Below are 21,171 nucleotides of genomic sequence, written 5' to 3'. Positions count from 1 at the left end.
TATGTACATACAAGATATGTCTCCTATATAGCTCATGGCAGGATCTGGTCATTTTAGCTCATATCTCACTTTGGTGTCATACATGATGCGCTCATATTTTCTATTATCAAGGCAATAACTAAGAACTAACTAAATTTAAAAAAAAAAAAGCAAAAAACTTATGTGCGAACACGTAAAATTGGTATCACATGTAATTGGCATGTTATGGAATTTAACTATAGTTATACACATTTTAGAATTTCTGTCGCACTTCCTTATCTGCTAATGACCCGAGGCAGGACACGCCCACACGCAAACCACACGGAAATCAGTCCGGCTAATTTACATACTAGGCCACGCCCCCGGACACCGGCATGAAACACGCACACACACACACACACAAAGACAGGCTTGAGTTTACACACAGGTTCAGTTTTCTGCACGTTTGGAAGATGACACGCGCTACTACACATCCAAAGAAACTCTTCAGAATGTTCTGGAAAGTGGGAGGAGTTTACATTTACCTCAGAAGAAGACTGTGGGGCTTTGACGACGAACGGGAGCATTTTGAAGAGAGAATAGATCCAACGGAGGACACACTGGGTAAGTTATTAAGTCTTATATAACTCTTATTCTGATAATATTAAACTAATATTAGTAAATATTTTCCTCACTTCAGCTAGCTCTTGTCAGCTTGTGTGACACATGGCTTTCAATGCCATTTACATAGTTTAGGTAAATCATGCTAACATGCTGCCTATGTAGCATAAACATGATATTTCCCGGTGGCTAAGCTAATGCCTTATGGAGTTTACAGATGTTTATAAATGTTCTAATGTATTTCCCCTTGTTTTGGATAGCTTTAGATTATGGTTGCTAATATGTATTTGGCTCCGTTTTGGTTAGCTTATAACACTGTTTCATATCTTTATCATTAATCTGCATTTATACATAAAATCCTATTAACTATTGGGAAGCTAAGCAAGAATCAGTATGAAACATGAAAAAGTTTTTAAAAGTTGCCAATAAATTAATATTGTGATGTGAAATTATTTTTCAGATTGAAAGGGCTCTGGGGTGTTTTGCCAGGCAGAAGCGTGGAGAGCAGCCCGCCTTGCCACCTCTGCTACTGCCATGGTGCGGAATCTGCTGCTGGGCACCTTCGACTTGGAGACTTTGCTGCAACCTGAATGGTACAAAACATGTTCCTAATCTCTTCTGTCCTTGAAAAAAAATCAAGTCATTCATGTTCTGTGGAATAAATTATGCTTGTGTGCAGGCCATCGCTTTTTTACTTGCCATTTTTGTATTATCTTGAACCTCAAGAAAACAGGATGTGTATATAAAAAAACTCTTGCTTTCTCCACCTTCATTTTACCCCCCTTTAATAAAAATTTTGAAATATAACTTTAAGGTGAAAAGCCAACCAGAGAGGATGGGGAGCAGCTGGTCGCGTTTATTAGGCTTTGGAGACTGCATAAGGTAGGGCACCCATTATTGTTACTGTATCTGCTTGGGACCTATATACTAATTCATCGCTTGCTCACTTCTTAATCCTACCTTTCCTTTAAAGCCACATCTCTGGTGTATTGCGCTATAAGGTGTGTAGTCCTCTATTTTGTAGAACATATAGTGTAGCAAATAACCTCGTGGCACTAATTGTTGTCGTCTGAAATTTTAATAAATAATCATTCATTATTATTATACTGTCTTATTATTTTTGTCTTTTCTAGATGCTACATTGAAAAAGTGGCCGGCAGCCACCCGAGGGCAGACAGGCACATCTATCAATTCAAAGCTCACGAAGCTGAGAAGGTCCTCAAAATAAATATGTTTTCTTCCTGTTGAGTTTTTTTTGTCTTATTTTTGTTCTTGTACTATATTTTTGTTCTTTTACTGTTTGATTGTTCTTAAAAAAATAAAAAAATAAAATTTCTACATTTTGGGCTTTTGTTTATGTTGTCTAACATCTATGGATTTTAATAATTTTACTAATATCTTGGTAAAAATATGGGTGCATATATGCACATAGGTACATGTATGCATGTATATGGGTCATTGACGGATAAGACTTTTTAATAGGCCAATTTTAAAATACCAAAAATATGAATATGTCTAAACATTTAAAATGTAGTGTACACATGCCTTTATAAAGAAAAGTAAAAAAAATTGTCATTTTAGTGTTTTTACACTTAAGTTAATAAAACATAGCCTTAAAAAAGTCATCTGGGGCGACCGTAATATATCTCAGAATTCACATTTTTATGTATCATTAAGACTAGTTTAACTCATATCAGTAAGTAGATAAACTGATGAAGAAAGATAAACTTTAGTGCCCTTACATTTTATGAAAACCATTATTTCACAAATTTATTCTATAATATCAGAGTCTCCTTCATTATCCAGTTAAAATAAATGTTTATCCCTATAAAAGGAATGGAAAATGGCTGAATTTAGAAAAAAAATATACAAATAATTATACTTAAACAATTAACTCTATGTATATAATTAATGTATAGAATATGAAAACTACAAATATAGGACATATATCTATCATTTAACACATTTAGCAGTGGTCGCCCCATATGATGTTTTCAAGTTTACTCAAGTATAACAGGCTAACGGTTAGCCTCAGAAACCAAACTAGCTTCTTCTAGTGACAAAGCACTATCAAATTTATCAACAAAATATAGATTTGTGGAAAAAAATTATAATTCACAGTTTTGGGGTGGTCGCCCCACATGATGACCAAAAGTGACTACGACATCACAGCCGTTAAAAAACAGCTTTTTCTTACTATATGAGGGAGACTGATTTACTATACAGTTGTTTCCAGGGGGTCTTCACTTGTGTCTGGCTGATGCAGTATCCCATCCTTGAGATGTTTTTTAAAATAAAGGTCCCAAAATTGTGGTTTGTTGATGGTCGCCCCGGATGAAATGGATAGAATCAACATAATTCGGACAACATTCTTTGTATATCATGATAGAAATATATGAGCAAATGCTTTATAGTTTTGTCAATGGATGTAAAACATGTTTAAAATTATGCCAACTAGGAAAAGGGATATATTTAAGTTGATTTAAAGTGTTTTTAAACCAGTTTTCCTAACAAAAGTCAAGGCCGGACGGTCGCCCCATATGTTGTTTTGGCACTTCGGATAGCAGAAAAATGATGAAAAACTTAAAAATTTGGAGAAGTTAGAGTGGTTTAGTAGGTAAAGAAGGTATAACAAGTAGATGAGAAATTTTTATGTATTTTTTAGTTTTTTCTGCAAAATAAAATGAACCCGGACAGAAAAAGGGGGCGTCACGTCATTGACCCATATATAGGTACGTATATGCACGTATATATGTACATATAATATAGGAAAACGGCCAATTTTATATATGTCACATATTTTAAAAACCTATATCAAACCTATATTAAAACATATAGGTTTTTTTCCGTGTGGGATATGTCTTTAAAAACAAGCCAAGGCATTTACAAGTCAACAATAATTGTAATACAGTAATTGGGTACCTGTCAATGTTTAAGTGATGGAATCCACTCGATGCAGGTCTATCTGACCCACCAAGGTTGACCCTATAAACCACATCATCTCAGGCTTCCAAAGCATATGCTTCACCTGCATTTGGAGTGTTTGGCATTGTCAATACTGTCTGGATCTTGATTGGACAATATTGAACTCCCATCAACATTCTTTAAAAAGTAGCGTCTATAATGACACTTGCTTTTGCCTCCTTTTGAGGATTTGGTAAAAAATATGTTAAACAGATTTATCTCCTGCACTGTTGCAGCTTTTTTTTTTTTCCTGGAGGCTATTGTTGCAGTTCAGTTACTAAAGAACAGTCACTACACTTGGACACAAAATAATAATACAGTAAATGCTATACGTGCACGTACACACACATGGGCACGATGAAATAGGAAACAGTACACACACGCGGATAGTGACTATAGCACTGACACATGCACACTGAGACTGAGCATGGGAGATGATTATCCATAATAAGGGAGAAAAACCGTTGGTTCGTCTTGCCAAACGCTCGCAGACTGAATTTCTTCCTAAGGTTTTACTGTAATCTCATTATTACAATCATGTTCAGTCCATGTTGAATCATTACACATCTCAAAAGTCCATTCAATATTTTGTGAATAATGTTTTTGTGATGCCCAGTTAAAATCATATCATGGTGTTAGCAGTCTGGTATTTATTAATGACAGTAGTAGGAAATCTTTTTTCATGGCATTTCTCTCATCAGACAACCTTTTTTTTTTAACATAGAGCCCAAAACCCAGATAGGAATCAGCAGGAAAACACTGCCAAGAGAGGTTTTAAAAAAAACTATATTTGTTATATAGGAGACCATAGAAGAAAGAACAAGCCTTCTTAACACAGTTCGTAATTCTCAGTAGACATGACTTTATCAAATGTGTTTTCTTACTGAACATGCTTCCATTTTGAATGTCAGTTTTGCCAGGCAGCTGTTCTCCCCTCTGTTCAGTACTGCAGACCATAGTGACCCACTTTTAACCATGCCAAGACATAGTGTATTTAACATTTATTAGAGCACCTTCTCATCCAATTAGATGACCCGATAGGAACTTAATGTTGTATAACACTAAATTTTACAAGTAGTTATATGAAATATACGGCCATTGGTGACTCAGTGTTTTCTCGACTTCTATGCAGAAGGCCTGGGTTCAGTTCCCACCCAATGCCCAAACCCAGCCACTGGACGCAGTGCTGGTCCCAAGCCTGGATAAAATGGGAGGGTTGTGACAAAAAAAGCATCTGGTGTAAAACCTGTGCCAAGCTGTGTGTGGATCAGATGGCCTGCTGTGGCAACCCCTTGACAAAAGCATACGAAGGACTAAAAGCAACAATTTATTTGAAATGTTAAAGATTATAAAAAAATAAGTAAATTTGAAATAAAATCTAACATGCACTAGGTCCATAGAGTCAATTGACATCGCAATCTAATTTCTACTAGTAAAGTCCAATTTCTTTTCCTCTTCTCCATATCTTCTGCTCACCATTATATCCTAAACAAAACAAAAAGTGTGCAGGTTACTACAGTGTGCTGTGCTCTGGTGCTGTGACCAGTTACCCTGATACAGAAACCATAAAAATAAAGAAAATAAATTTGGAAATCAGCAGGCAAAATCAGCAATGCCAAATTGATGTGATGATAACAAAGGCGAGTTGCAGCTCGCCCAGTGTGCGTCAAATAATAATAGTTTAGTTATATATAACGGTAGGCCTAAAAATGTAATACTAATAAGAATTTATTTGGGAAAAAATAAATCGTCTTATTGCACAAGATCCAGAAAAAACTATTTTACCTTTTATATTTTTGTTGTACTTTACAGAATAAAATTTGTTCCCAATGAAATACTTTGTGGCTTGTTCACTTCAGTTATCTACAATCACAATGTCTTTACTATAATTTGCATGTTATTTTCCATAATCTAGATGATGTCAAGCAAGGGCAAATTTAAATATTACATTCTTCTTGTCATTTAATGATCTGATGTGCACAATATATTAAAACTGCCTTCCGGATCGTAGGAGTGATTGCTAAGTTTCCTCGCTGCCCCTTGTTCTGTAAAACTTACAGGGTGCCCCAGCTATTTGTAGGACATTCAAAGCCATTACTGCAGTGCTCCTTGGGACACAAAATCACTACTCTGTACCCAATGTAGAGGTAACCACAGGTAAACAAAGTGCTCATCTCACAAGATGGCACCTGCATCCCAACATGGAGCATGGTGTGATGTATTTTCCCCTTCTCTATAGCCACCCCTGCTGGTCTGATACTTTTAAAAGAGAACCATATGTCATTTTTTTTTAACTCCTCTAAAATCACGTCTGCTTCTTAATCATGATTTTCTTGGAGAAAAGAAATCAGTGCCCTTGCTTTGTCAGTAAAAAAATTACCTTTTTTTCTTTAAATCATTTGCAATACCCCTGACATTGACAATAATAATTGACATCAGTCTGTGACCAGTTTAATAACAGTCATTGAACAGTCCATCTATTCATCTAGGAACTTCTGTCCAGTTAGGGCTAGTGGAGGGCAATTATGGCCATTGAATTTATCCCCATTTTTACAACCGTAATAGGACCGCTGCCCAACATTCACACATGCGTTCACATACTACAGGCAATCTGGGAACACCAATAGGCCTAATCTGCATGTATTTGGACTGTGGGAGGAAACCCACCAAAAATGGGGAGAACTGCAAACTCTTGCAAACAGACCCCGAGGCAGGACTTGAACCTAGACCATGGGTGTGTTTGACTCTGTAAGCTTAAGATAAAAAATTTTTTAAAGGTCAGCTGTTCATTAAGAACTTGTTATTCCTCTCCACCACACATATTTGGCTGTTCAAGAGACTGATGATTACTGGTCACATTGCTTGGTTGGATCTATCATCCTTGGGTCCATGATACTATCACCAACATCTATTGTGGTTAGCACTCTCTCAGACTCAGTGATGGGTAGTAATATTCAACAGATTCACTGGGCTTACAATTTGTCGAAATGCTCTTGTTTTTTAGGAATGACTATACAGGCAGAGGTTCTCATTTTGTTTGTATCAATCTACTTCATTGACACTACAGCTCCATCTCAGTAACTTTTTTTTTTATTGTAGAACTTATAGATTTTTAATGTGAGTAATTCAGGGACATTTTGACAGACTATTTTAACTGTGTTGAATTAGACAACTGTGCAGATGTTTCTAACAATGTGCAAACTTTTTCATGCATCTTTCTCTTACATCTCTCCTTGGTTTATATTTCCATAAAACATCCCTCTTGATGTGTTTTCTTTCATTCCTAATTTTAGTAATACTTACCATAGCCCATGTCTGGACAAATATTCATGTAACGAATTATGGGTCGCCAGAACACTTTTCACTAAGCAGGACACGTTAATGTGCCCGTTATCGACTATCTTTCTCTGAGTATTCACAGACTTGAAACAACTCTCTTTGTTCTCAGATTTTCACACCAACATGCAAACTGTCCTAACACAGTCATTTTAAAAAAAGATCAAACCTGTCTTAATTTGCATTAGCCTTTGTTTTCTAGTTCAGGTAGGCTAAACTGTTAAATATTTATATGTTGTTGGTCTTTTGGCTGCTCCCAGCAAGGGGTCGCCACAGCAGAATACCCAGTCTACACAACAACTTGGCACAGGCTTTACGCCGGATGCCCTTCCTGACGCAACCCTCTCATTTTATCTTAGAACCGGCACTGCATCCAGTGGCTGGGGTTTGGGCAGTGGCTGGGAATCGAACCCGGGCCTTCTGCATGGCAGGAGAAACACCTACCACTGAGCCACTAGTGCCCCCTGATATATATATATATATATATATATATATATATATATATATATATATATATATATATATATATATATATATATATATATATATATATATAGAGAGAGAGAGAGAGAGTTAGTTTAGATAGAGAAATAGATTGAGATTGATGCAGCTATTGATCAGCATCCTTGTTAAGCTTCATGTAAGAAAGCTCAACAGGAAAGCTGTAATGGATGAACATAAATTTCATTTCTTATAATGTGTCGGCTTGTAATCTGTATGGATAAACAGCAGCAAAACATTTTACTAACAAATTAAACAGAAATTAACAAAATGACTATTTAGGAATCTACTCAGGTATCAGGCAGGGGTATTTCTAAGTTATTGAAAAGATAGGTGGTTCATTTTGCCTTGGTCTTGTCTTTTTTTCCAGCATCAGTAGATGTGGGAGGTTATATCTAATTTAATAATAAATATCTTAACTACAGTGTGGCCCGAATTATTGAAACTTATGTTAAATTAAATGTTCTAATAACATGCTATCTTTTGTTAAATGATGACAAGCAAAATAAAGAGAATAATTGTTATCATGCAAAACAATTGATATACAACAACCGATATTTAGTACGAAGTTCCTTATTCTTCACAATTTGCTGGATCCAGTTGGGCGTAAAGCCGAAAATGACATCAGCAGTACTCTGGTGTCACTTGCTCACTCCATGCCTGCTTGGTTGCTTTCTGAAGGTTAAAAAAAATGTTCGAGTGAATCAATTTTTATATGCACACATGTAAAGAGAACTTATAGGATTGGAACTTAAGTTGTGTGGCCTTAAGAAAACCACTTGTTATCAGAGCAAAAAATAAATAAAATAAATAATAAAATAGAATTGGCTAAGGAGCATAAAGATTGGACTTTGGAGCAATGGCAAAAGTTCACACATAAACTGGCCACCACATTGTGTGCTGTAATTGAAGCTAAAGGTGATGGAAAGGAATTTTTGTGCGACTTTTTAGGCCAGGCCTAATTACCGGTTGGTGGAGGTAATGCACCAGTTCGTTGCTGCCAACCTCCAATAAACACCACACAGAAGAAGAAGAAGAAGAACGACGTAATGCCAACGGAAGTGACGATCCTTTTTTGGGGGACGCTCGAGACCGGCAAGATGGCAGCGGACACGCAGGTTCGTGTGCGATTCGTGGCATGAGTATTGCTTTGCTTTAATCGTTCTTTTTAAAATATAGCTAACACATATTCTAAAACAAAAATAAAAGGACCTGGGAATTTAGATGCAGTTTTGTCACCGCTGAAACAAAGTCTCATAGATGCACGTCGAAGTTGAATTACTAGTGCAAAGACCAGACAACTGCCACGCTAATTTAGCTCACTTGCTATCAGCTTTCTAGACATATTTCTGTCAAGTCCACGACGACGTTTAGAGGGAACACGCAGAATTCGCCTTTATATCTGTTGCAAACTAAACATTTACTTCGTTAAAATGTATTTGTATAAGAACACCGATGATGTATCCTGAAATGTTGCGAATCAGCTTGCATAGCCCAGCTAGTCATCTTGTAGGAAAGTAAATCTTTTAAACGAACGACACTAAGTAGAGTTAGAATTCATTAGTGGCTTGGCAGTGGTAGCAGCAACACAAGTGCATATTGTAGTTACCAATGATTCAACACTTTACATACTTGGCTAAAAATATCCAGTCTAATTTTTTACAGTTCCACACAATGCATGTATCAATTCATTGTTGTTGGCAAGAAAGTTGGGGCATTTATTTAAAGCAATTAAATACATATTTATTACAGTGGGTCAAAGCTTTATACATATGCCAAGTTGTTTGTCTCTTGAAAGCTTTTGATTGAAAGTTCATAAAGTGTCATAATTAGGTCTTAATTGGAGTCTTTATTGTACTGCTTGGTATCATGTGGGGGCATTAGAACTGATCGCCAAACAACTGAAGGAACCACAAACATCTAAACAAACAATGGCATTCCAATCTAAAAATCTTAGAAACATACAGATACCATATCAGTTTAAAATAAAAGCCATAAAACAATTTCTAGGATGGGGAAATGCATTTTAAAAGTTTCAGTTGAACCCCAAGACACAGACAAAGAAACTGGTAAGGGAACTGGATGCAGTATGTACCAAAGTATGTGCATCCACCTTTAAGAGCGTCCTACAGGTCTTGAAAGGCAATTGAACAAAGGGAAAGGCTTTACACCAAGGCAAACATCAAATGTCAGACTGAAATTTCCAGGTGCTCACTAGTCTTTCTCAGGAATGTTCTCTGTTTAGATGAAACTAAATGTTTGCCAATGATCACACACATGTTTAGATGAAGAAGATTAAGACTTTTACCCTGAACAGCAAGCGTGAAGCACGGGGCCGGCATCAACACTTTTGGAGTGTTTTCCCAGAAAAGGAACTGGCAATTGAATACAGTGCCAGTCAAAAGTTTTGACCCGTTTTCTAATTCCATGTTCGTTGGTTTTTTAATTAATTATTTTTACACTGAAAATGATGCTGAAGGGCTTCACAAAATATGCATATCTCCTTAGAACAGTTTATATTGAATTGTGTCTGCTACTTATCCTCTATAAAGTCTTCATAACAGCTCTAGTCTGAGGTGCTTTTAATTGGTGATTTAAGATAAGATAAGATAAACCTATATTAGTCCCACAAGTGGGAAATTTGTTTTGCCACGGCAACAAGTGAACAGTACAAAGTTACAAAACAACAGAATAAAAAATAAAGTACAATAAGATAGTATTCCTTTTTTTTTCCTAACAGTATAAAATGTACACTATACAATCTGGCTATAGAATATAGACATCTGTGTAGTAAAATATTTACATGAATATATATTTAGACTATAAGTAAGCAAAGTTGACTAAGTAATATGTCTGTATGCAATGAGTATATGTATACATACAGAGAGTGAGTGGCAGGCATTTACAATAATATTTTAAATGTTTTAAATTGTACTTTGCCCAGTTATGGTGGTTCCCCAAGACAGAAAGAAAAAATGCTCGTTCCACCAAAGTATTGCGCATGACTAGAGATATTGCACATCACTATAAAATCACTATTTATGAGGCTGGTAACTCTTCTCTGTAGCAAAGGTAAGTTTTGATCTTGGGAAGGTCTTCATGAGTGGCAGTTTAATTATAGTGCTTGATGGGTTTTGCAAATGCACATTACTCCTCCAGGATTGCCTTTAAAATTGCTTTTAAATAATAAATGTGGTTTGTAAATGAATTGCATATGTGTTGTTTCTTAGTTTTAAAATCTTAATGATTGTTCTTGAATGTAAAAAATTAAAAACTAAAGAAAAAACATTGAATTAGAAGGTATGTCCAAACTACTGATGGTGTATTTAGACATTTTTGGCCACTTGAGCCTTGGGTGATGTATGAGCCATCTGTAGCCAGGGGGTAGGTGGCAGACCTGCAGTCTCAAGTCAATCATAGTGAAACCAGCCAATCAAACCTGTGAGCTCATGCAAGCAGAAGAGGGCAGATAGTGCTTTCCGTTGAGTGAAGAGCAGTTAAAAAAATATGTGCAGTTTTCCTCAAATGTATTGAATGACAAAATCGTCAACAATTGGAATATTGTGCAAGAGAAAGAAACCGCTTGTTCATAGTCATACATCAAATCAGAAACAGCAGATGACAAACATTGTAAGAACTGGGGAAAAAAAAAACTCCACATGGAATGGATGAAGTTTTTACAACCTCTTACCGAATTACAACCTTACAGACCGAATAAAATGGGAGGATTGCAAGGGTATTCGACATAAAACTTGTGCCAAGTTGTGACCCCTTGATGAGAGCAGCTGAAAGACCAACAACATTATAAGATGCGAACCACTTACCAGAAGATTGAAACTGATTTTTCAAATTTATACAGCGATCAGCCACAAAAGTTTCGGAACCAAGAACATTGCTATCTGCACCAAAATAGTCCACAACCCCCCCCCCCCCCAAAAAAAAGGTCTTCAAAGTTCAAGTGATTGAAATGAACATATAAGGAAATTAATGCTGATATGTAAAATCTAAAATTGCTCTATCCTCTATTTATCTTAAATGTCATCAGTGTATAGCGCACACAAATTTCTAACCCTGCTGTTTCAATATTTTTAGAGGGGGAACATATCTGTAGCAGATATTGATATTATTTAATATTAGTCTTTTACCTACAGTACCTGAAAAATTACATGACAAACTGCCTAACGAATGCTAATCTAAGAAGCATGTAACAACCATTTATCTTTGTCATGGCAGGTTTCAGACACATTGAAGAAGTTTGCTGGGAAAGTGACTACTTCGAGTGTTAAGGAGCGCAAAGAAATTTTAGTGGAATTGAAGAAATGCATAACAGGAAAAAGTATGTTGAAAATTAAAACTCCATGTCTTACACCATGCATTCTGTATCTCGATGTCTCAATTTAAGAGTTCTGTGTTCTCATGTTTCTTTAGATCTTCCTGAACCAGCTGTCAAAGGTCTATGCAAGCTCTTTTGTCTTACCCTTCATCGATACAGGTGACAGATAATGATACAGGGAGATAATGGGTTTATGTAGTAACGACTATTTACATATCTTTTTAAATATTTTTGTTTTGTTTTGCCTTAGAGATGCAGCCTCTCGCCATGCTGTGCTCTCTGTTATCAACCTAATGGCCCAGTCACAGCCTGATGCCTTTGCTGCCCACCTGCCTTCTGTCCTGCTCACCTGTGGAATTGTCAGTAAGGACATAATACCAGGGTAGGATAATAAAATTCCCCTGCTTGCTATATAATTATTTTATATTGAGAAAATTACTTATTGTTGACTTTTTGATGCAGGAAGAGCACAGCATCAGCTGCTTGTTGTGCCCTGCCATGGACTTTCTTAATAGTACGTGTAGTCTTCCCCATGCAAAAGGAGAGAGAGGCAACCCAATGGAAAAAACTGGTTAGTGTTTGTTTTTATTTTTTTGGTTTAAGTTCATTAAATAGTATAAGAAAATGGTAAAATCTCATTGCAGGACATCACAGGACAAAGTGATGAGCATGCAAAGAGGGGAGGGGGCGTATGGGAGACCTGTGAGTGGTGTGATTGAATAAAATCTTTTGGGGGGCCAGGCAGTATACTGTAGTTATCTTACATCTGGACAGCCTTAAGCTAATTTTAAAGCTGATAACTAACAAAAGAGCCATCAAGTAACTGTGCATTTCATAATGGAGATATTATTTAACTATCAAATTAGTTAGTTTGATACAGGCCATATTTCACAGCAGCACTAAATAAAGTTTTTATCTTATTTTATCAGTTTAATCTGATTATCTGATGTTTTTTAAAAAATGTTTTGTGTGTCTGTGTGAGAACAGGTGGAGGTGCAGAGCCTGCTTCTTGCTGAGGTCATTGGTGGAGCCTCCAGAAATGCTATCAAGTCTGTCACTAAGCAGCTTATCAAAATGTGGAAAGATGTGAGGCCATTAGCAGCATGATTACTTGTTGTTTATTTTTACTAAACCTGCAGGTTTCATTTATGTAACCCTAGACACCAAAACATCTATGCTTATTACTTTCATATGAAGCATGGAGAAGCCTTGTAATGTAACTAAACAGAGTCAATGAAAATATTTGACATTTGCTAATTAGCTTATAGATTACTATAGTTAACTACACTAATGTATTCAGCCATGCATTATGACCACTCGTCTAATAGTAATTAAGTCACTTCTTTGCCATGAAAGCAGTAATAATCTGGGTGTTCTGACACCTTTCTAATAGAACCAGCTTTAACCTTCTCCTCAATGTGTGATTGTAACTCTCTCTCTCTCTCTCTCTCTCTCTCTCTCTCTCATGTGTAGGTGTGTGAAAACATACCAATTTTTCTCACATTTCATACAACACTTCCATAATTTTCCTTTGATCCTCTAAAGCTGCATTGCGACAATGACTATTGTTAAAAGCGCTATACAAATACTATTTAATTGAGTTAAAGCTACAGTACTTCTTCTATTGGATTGGACTACACAGTTCTCAAGGTGGTCATAATGTTATAGCTGGTCAGTGTATGCTTATGTAACTGAAGGTGACATTTGTAATGATGATTTAAATGTTTAAGTGGGTAGCCATAGGTGAACGGCTTTGTAAACTCGGGCTTTGGAAAGAATCATGGCTGTAGTGATTAACACCGGGGCGGGAGGGGGGGGGTCTACCGTGTAGCCTCACTCACTCACTCACTCACTCACTCACTCACACACTCTCTCTCTCTCTCTCTCTCTCTCTCTCTCTCTCTCACACACACCTGAAGTGGTACCAGGGCAAGATTTTTAACTAAATAATGCACAAGTGCCTAAAGTATATCTAAACCACATAGTCTTGTGTAACAGAACTGTTATATTCTTCCACAGTACTTATAAATGGGGCTCCTGGTTGTCATTTTAACTTAAAATAGAGCTCTCTGCCTAAGAACCTAAATTTAATGTTTTACAGCTATAGTTTTTTTCTTATTTTATTTTTTTCTTATTTTATCCCTAATGTTTATCTCCAGATCCCTGGATTGGTTGATCAGTATTTGAGCACCCTGTTGAGCTTGGACCAGAGTCCTTCATCTCTACCACTGCTTGCTGTATGTGTGGACTTTTGCACCTCTCAAAAAGACATAGGCCCCATTAACAAGCACAAGGTGGGTTTCTCTCATAACACACAATCTCACAAATTAGGCTGGTTACCTAACTTTAGTACTATTATGACGCTAACTAAATTGCTTAGATACTATCAGTTGTGAAAAGCATGCAGTCTGCCTATTACAATGCCCAAGGTCAGTGCTCGTCTGTGTTTTGCTTTGAGAGGCTTGACTACAGTGTCCATTGCATAGTAGGTGTAAAAATGTCCAAGCGATCAATCCACATCAGCCTTGATGTCGATAGCAGGCAATGCATACAAACAGGACACAAAATTATTGATGCCTTTGAATATGCATGATATAAATTCAGGAGCACAAAGATGTGCTGTGTTGAACTGCAAGAAGGACTGACCATAGCGATGTTCCTCTCCCAATATTAGTCAAGAGCGGCAGGTATGACTGGGGTTTTGGTGGTTAATATTTAGCGAACAAAAATTTGGCCTTGTTCATGGTTGTTTTCAAAATTTAACATGGATGCAATTCCGGTTACTAAAAGTGGTAACTTTAGTTGTTGGTTTAAAAAAAATATTTAACGATACCCAACCGTTTTCACACACCTGTTATCTTTTTATCTGTTATGTTTTTTCAGGCAGCAATCTTGGATTTGTACTTGAAGACTGTGCTGATGAGCAAAACCAGACCACTCCCTCACATTCTGGTGGGTGTGAATTTAACTTTTGGGCAAAGACACTATTTTGTGAGCATTTTGCTTTATCTCGAAAAATAAATATATGCTTTCAGGCTAAAAGTGGATCTCTGCTTCACCATGTTTCTCACTCTGAGTTCAAGGAGCAGCTCTTGCCAACTCTACAGAAAGCCCTGCTGCGTAGCCCTGAGAACTCGCTGCAGAGTAAGACACCAATACACATTCTACAAAATAACAAATATTGCTGTAGTGTGACTCATGTTAATTTTTTTTCTTTCTCTTACACACACATCTAGCCATCTCCTCCATGCTGGCTTCACTTAGTCTTGATCTCAGTCAGTATGCTTTGGACATTGGAAAATGCCTTGCCAGTAAGTTTACTACTACCATTTTAAGTAAATGGAAATGTTTGCCTTTATGTTTTAAAGTACACTTTAAAACACTGTGTGCATGTGCGTTTTTTTGCAGGCCAGCTGAAGGCAAGTAACATTGAATTGATGGAGCATGCAGTTCAGGCCATGCAGAATTTGGCCCAGCAGTGTAGTGACCCAGCTGCCATTCAGGATCTTGTAACGCACCTCTTTGGCATTCTTGGAGGTGACACAAATTTTATTTACACACACACACACACACACACACACACACACACACACACATATATATATCAATAATTGTGTTCATTAGTGATGGGAGTCATCAGGGACCTCCCAATCGGATTTTATCACGATACCTCAGTGCCAATTTGATTTATATTGCAGTTTAAAAAAAATCTAAATTTTATAAATATTCAACATATATATATTTGAATTTATTACTTTATTACTTTTAAAACTCTATTTTGGAGTTAGTGTCACCACACTACATGAATTGACACACAAAAGAATCATGATGCGTAACTGAGTCGATTAATTTTCCTTAATTTGTAGTGTTAATTAACGATGAATGTCAGTAACCATTTCACAATCAATCAGCAGTAAAAGCAAATAAATTTCAAATTAAAGTATACAAAGTTTTATTTATATAGTGCTTTTAATAGTGGCCATTGTTGCAATGCAGCTGCTGCTGCATTGAAAAAACTCCCTGAGATAACTATAGGAAGAAACCCTGAAAGGAACCAGACTCTATGAGATATCTCATACTTATCTGGGTGATATCAGAAGGATAAAGCAGGTATTAATTTGTGGTCATACTGTGTGCTATGAGGCTGAAAGTTTAGTATAGTTGGAAAGGTTTTTTAAATTAATATAAAGTTTGTAGAAATTTCAGTCCAAAAGTATTAAGTGACTGCAGTCACAAGTTATCACAGAAAATCTGCCTGCATCAGTGAAGTCCGAGCTCATCTTTATGGTCAAGTGGCATTGACCCCAGTCATCACATGTATCCCAAGCAGACCACAAAGGGCCATTATTCAACCAAGCAATATGGGAATTCATATGAACAGAAGACCCGAAGACTTTACCTCTCATATTCATCACCCTGCATGTTAACAATGCTCATGTTCTTTAGTTCATGAGAATTTAGATCTCATTGCAATAAGACCCTGTTTGGTAGCTGCACATGACGACTGTGGACAGTTCCATTTCATCATGAAGACAGCCCTGGCCTCAGCTGATACAGACAACTAAGGATTTGTGACTCCAGGCATTTAATAGCTCAGGTCTGAATTTTCCACAGAGCGTTTTGTACCTGAGCCTTCAATATTGAAAGTGCACTCCGTATAAACTTTCCTGTTAGACTGAACTTCCAGGTGCCGCACAGGCACAAAGACAAACTTCCTTGCCATAGTTGGCCTCTGGTTGCTCATCAGGGACAATCTGATCATTTTGATATTTTCTTACCCATTTCATACTAATTTGCCAAAAGATCATGGAATAATGTACAAGAATCATTAATCTCAATAATCAATAGTTGTTGTATTGCTCCTTTTTCATGGCGCTGTTTACTGTGATTAGGTTCCCTGGTTCACCGGCTGAAAAACACCCCAAAACATAAGGTTCCCATCACCATGTTTGACAGTGGGGATGGTATTCTTAATGTTGAAGCCTTCTCCTTTTTTACGCCAAATGAAGGCTACATCATTGTGGGCAAACAATAACATTTTTGTTTCATCCCACCATAAAACAGAAGACCAGAAGTCGTCTTCTTTGTCCAAATGAGCATCTGCAAAGGCAGAGCGGGCTTTTGCCTGCCTTATCTGGAGAAGTGGTGTCTTCCTTGGTCTGCGTTCGTGGAACCCAGCGGTGTGCAGTGTCCATTGGACTGTCTGCCTTGGGATGTTGCCACCAGCTATACAGATTCATAAGGATGGCCTTGGTTTTGATCCTTGGATTCTATTTAACCTCTCTCACTATCCTCCTGGCCAGCACAAGTGTCACTTTTGGTTTCCGGCCACGTCCTCTCAGATTTTTCACAGTGTGGAACATCTTGTATACTTTGCACTGTAGCCACTGGAACTTATAGACTTATAGATATGGTCTTATAGCCCCTTCTTGACTTTTGAGCAGCCACCAATGAGCACTCGCAGATCCTCAGTGAGCTCCTTTGTCTTAGCCATGACTGTCCACAAACCAACAGTAGAGAGCTTCTGTTTTTCACCTGTTGAGTTTATTAAAACAGCTGTTCCCTGAATCAGGATAATTAGGGTTCTTTAGAACAGTTTGAACTATTTGTGATGGTATAGAACTTTGGATTTTCCTATAGACTATGACAGTTTGCAGTTGTGACAATTTTAGACATGCCACTTTTTGTTCAAATGTAAATAAAAGCTGAGAATTTTTTTTACCTCACAGTGATGACTCTTGTACATTGTCTTTTGGGCGAAGCCTGTGTCATTTCCGGTCAAAAGAAAACTTGCTGGTTGAAAAGAGTAACTTTAAGTCAGAATTTGCCAGGGGTATGAATAGTTTTGGGCTTGACTGTGTATGTATTGTACTTTGATCCATTAAAAGACCTACTTGAGCTCACATTGCTGAAAAAGTTAACGCTGGTACTGACAGGTTTCAGAACCCAATAAAGGTACTGATCACTGCAGATCCACATGAGCTGCAGTTTTGGAGGTCAAGTTTGGAGTCTGACTCATTAATCAGGCCATAATTTAGTCCTTGTCAGAGTCGCTTAAAAAAAAAAAAAAAACTTTACTCCACTTCACCTGTTTTTATTTTATTGGGAATTTCTTCCATTATAGACACATGTTGTACAGTCATTCTGCTAATATTGTCATGTCAATTTATTATGTAAATATAAACATGTACATGTTACAGACACATGACACATGATATAGACACATATTTTTCTTGTTTCAAATCTGAATTTTTTTGCTTTGCAGGTTCAGAGGGAAAACTCACTGTAGTGGCCCAAAAAATTAACATACTGTCAGGTATGATTTCAGGTTAATGTTCTGCCAAAAGTTTTAAATGGAATAAGAGAACAGCAAATCTGTGTGAAAGGAAACATATATTTATTAAATGCTCAATATAAAAAAATAATAATGTCCTCGTGAATTTGTCATTAGAGATTATTTTCTATGAAAATACGTATAACATAATATTATTCATTCAGTATGACTAACAGAAAGGCTTGTACGGTAGGCTAGGCATGATGGGTAAATCAGGGTAAAATGAGTCAAGAGATGTACCTATCACATTGGAACAGGGTAAATCTAGACCAGGGCTCGAAATTGCGACCATTTTGGTCGCATATACTCCCGAAATTTCATCTATGCGACCTCAAAATATATTTGGGAGCAATGGTGCGAGTGCTTGTAATTGTTGCCGTGCGACCTGTTTTACTTTTTCTACAAATTAAACAGATTAAAACGTTAACAGTATGTATGTGTTCTGTGCGCTGATATGATGACGTTCTGCCGTTGAGATTTTAGATTGGTTAATAATAGCTGTCAATCACTCAGTCAGGTGACGGTGCTAACTACAGCGGGGAAATTTAAATTTAAAAAGGTGAGGAAGAGGGAAAATGAAAAGAACACTGACTGATTTCTTTTGCAAACCACATAACATTACAAATAATGGCGCTGGTGATAGTGATCACGTAGTGAATGTTGATTCACCAGCCGAAAAGAAGGCGTACAGTTTTCTGAGGGAATGGCTGAAAGACTTTGAGTGGCTCCGCTATGAAAATGGCTCTATGCACTGCATTCACTGTGAAACCTGTGGGACGGAGTTTGCAGGTAACACAGCGTTTGTCACTGAATCTACGCACTTTAAGCGCAAGAGCTTGGTCAAACACAGTGAGAGTGCCAAACACAAGAAATGTCGGGACAAGTGTGTAGCAAAAAGTTCAGTTTCAACAGGTTCGATCGTTGAGGCTTTTAATCGATAGGATACTGCCAGCCGTTTCGCGCAGTTGGCAGAACTGAACGTAAAATTTAACACGGCATACTCTATCGCCAAAGAAGAGCTTGCCTTTACTAAATTTAAACCCATGTTGCAGCTAATGAAAAAGAACAGTATTGCAATTAACATGACATTTGCAAATGACCAGTCATGTGCCAATATAATCGGCGTAATAGCAGATACCCTCCTAAAGAACACTGCAGTTAAAGTATCATCAGCCCAGTACATCTCATTCATGATCGATGGAGACACTGACCTGTCTGTCAAGGAGTGCGTGATTGTTTATGTCAACAGCCATCCTCATCGGGCATGTTGAGGTGGAACATGCTAATGCTGATGGTGAGTTGTTTCTTCTTTTTCTCTAATTATTTAATAGCTGATTTGGTATTGCGCATATATAAAATGTGTATATATATGTGTGTGTATATATATATATATATGTGTGTGTGTATATATATATATATATATATATATAATGTATGTAATGGTCGTAAATTAGTCTACTATATTAATTTAACTTTTAAAAATTGTATTGAGTGTCTTACTGAATGTGTTTGTTGGTTTTTATATTATAAATGGCTTTGTTTGTTAAAGTGTTAATGATGTTAGACCCATTTAAACATGTATTAAACTAGTGGGAAATATTTTAGGAATCTATGCAGCCACTAAGTCAGCATTTGCTGGTCTTGGGGAGTCATGCCACAACTGGATGCAGAAGACAGCCCACCCCAACACAGTAGAAGATCTAATTCATATCAGCGTTGAGGGACCTCCTTTGGAAGCCTTTGATGCTTCAGCCTCTGTCAAAAGATGGATGTCAGAGGGACAGCGAGCCAGAAGACTGAATTTCAAATCCTGGCCACAGGATATGTAAAGCTTCAGTGATTTGTTGTAGCTGTTTGTTGTTAGTGTTGATTGGTGTTGTTTTCAAATTAAAGAAATCTGTTAATATACAATTTGTAGTTGTGGTGCTCATTAATTCTTGGTGGGTGCTTCTAAATTTTAGCCGGTGCTCCTAACTTTTTGAAGTTGGGAGCACCAGTGCTACCAAATAAAGTTAATTTCGAGCCCTGTAGACCCATTAGACCACATAACCTTTTTCCAGTAACCCACAGTAAACCACTATCCTTTTATTGACCCTACCAAATTGAAGTATTTTTCAGATCAGCCTCACACAGCTGTTTAACCCTAATCCATAGTTCTCTTCACATTATACATGTAGAAATGCTCACAGTTTTTCTATTTATTTATTTATTTTTTAGATTTTGCAATTAGATTTTATTAAGCCTTAAAGTGATATCCCCTAACGATTAGTCAGGATGTTTCTCTGACCACAAAATATCCCTTTTTTTTTGACCGTTCATCCACTTGATCAATTTAAGACCCATCCCTAGTTCTGCAAAAAAAAAGTAATAGTAAAAGAATAATGCAAATGTGCATAAGAATAATCAGCAGGAAAAAGAATTAAAGCAAAATGCAAGTATGAAACAAATAGTTTTTTTTTTTTGGGAGGGGGGGTGTATTTTGTTTTAATTCACAATATTTGCATTTGTAATACATATTTAACCTTGTTATAATATTTGCTTTTGAATTTCATTTGAAACTTTTGCCACAAATGACTACATTGCTCATTAACTTTTCTTTTACCAGCCTCACTGATTTTATTGTATGACTCCAGTCTTTGTTTATTCTGTGTGCAGGGATTAAAAGTTGTAGCTGTCATTCAGTGTCTGGTTCCTCCAGCCAGTCACTAAGCTCAACGGTTGTACTGCAGTTTATCCCATTTCTGCAGCAGGAAGGTAAGCACCATCTTTTGCAATGGACCTCAAGTGTAACTTAGCATGTGCAATCCCATCACATGGTTGCAGTTTTTCGCCCTAGATTTTTTTCAGCCACGGTGGCAAGAGCATCCTTGGTTTTGTGCTCACTTGCTAAAATCTTTGGTTATTTACTTCCCGGCCCATACAAGATTTTTGGTTGGTAATTTTAATGTCAGATATTATCAAGTAGAGAATTATCCGTTGTATATCTTTGGCACAAATTACTGTCGAAGTTCCCTCTTACTTAACATTCAAAGAACTATCACATCAATCTTATCACATTGGCCAGAGTAGTAGCTAGCCAGCTAGTTTAAATAATGTTGCATATCAAATGTTAATGAACCAATCA

General features: G+C 36.9%; 1 protein-coding gene and 1 long non-coding RNA gene across 3 annotated transcripts in view; both read left to right on the top strand.

Annotated features, from left to right (window-relative positions):
• The first annotated feature begins 391 nt into the window (after window positions 1-391).
• Window positions 392-1,810, top strand: LOC128530720 (uncharacterized). 2 transcript variants are annotated; one of them, XR_008361149.1, is made up of 4 exons: window positions 392-582; window positions 1,040-1,172; window positions 1,394-1,461; window positions 1,713-1,810. It is a non-coding gene; the product is annotated as an uncharacterized LOC128530720 (long non-coding RNA). The 2 variants fall into 2 exon arrangements; XR_008361148.1 differs by lacking the exon at window positions 1,713-1,810 and having other exon boundaries at window positions 1,394-1,625.
• A 6,615-nt stretch (window positions 1,811-8,425) lies between these two features.
• Window positions 8,426-21,171, top strand: part of gcn1 (GCN1 activator of EIF2AK4) — an 88,947-nt gene continuing 76,201 nt past the window's right edge. The window contains exons 1-13 of the mRNA XM_053503670.1: window positions 8,426-8,498; window positions 11,614-11,716; window positions 11,809-11,872; window positions 11,964-12,095; window positions 12,176-12,284; window positions 12,701-12,799; window positions 13,873-14,007; window positions 14,597-14,665; window positions 14,749-14,857; window positions 14,950-15,024; window positions 15,122-15,250; window positions 17,979-18,029; window positions 20,703-20,801. Of these exons, the coding sequence (XP_053359645.1) occupies window positions 8,430-8,498; window positions 11,614-11,716; window positions 11,809-11,872; window positions 11,964-12,095; window positions 12,176-12,284; window positions 12,701-12,799; window positions 13,873-14,007; window positions 14,597-14,665; window positions 14,749-14,857; window positions 14,950-15,024; window positions 15,122-15,250; window positions 17,979-18,029; window positions 20,703-20,801 (1,243 nt within the window). The 5' untranslated portion in view covers window positions 8,426-8,429. The remainder of the gene's footprint in view (window positions 8,499-11,613; window positions 11,717-11,808; window positions 11,873-11,963; window positions 12,096-12,175; window positions 12,285-12,700; window positions 12,800-13,872; window positions 14,008-14,596; window positions 14,666-14,748; window positions 14,858-14,949; window positions 15,025-15,121; window positions 15,251-17,978; window positions 18,030-20,702; window positions 20,802-21,171) is intronic.

Source organism: Clarias gariepinus, chromosome 9 (assembly GCF_024256425.1).
Source record: "Clarias gariepinus isolate MV-2021 ecotype Netherlands chromosome 9, CGAR_prim_01v2, whole genome shotgun sequence".
Lineage (NCBI taxonomy): Eukaryota > Metazoa > Chordata > Actinopteri > Siluriformes > Clariidae > Clarias > Clarias gariepinus.
This window is presented reverse-complemented; position numbering and strand designations above follow the sequence as displayed.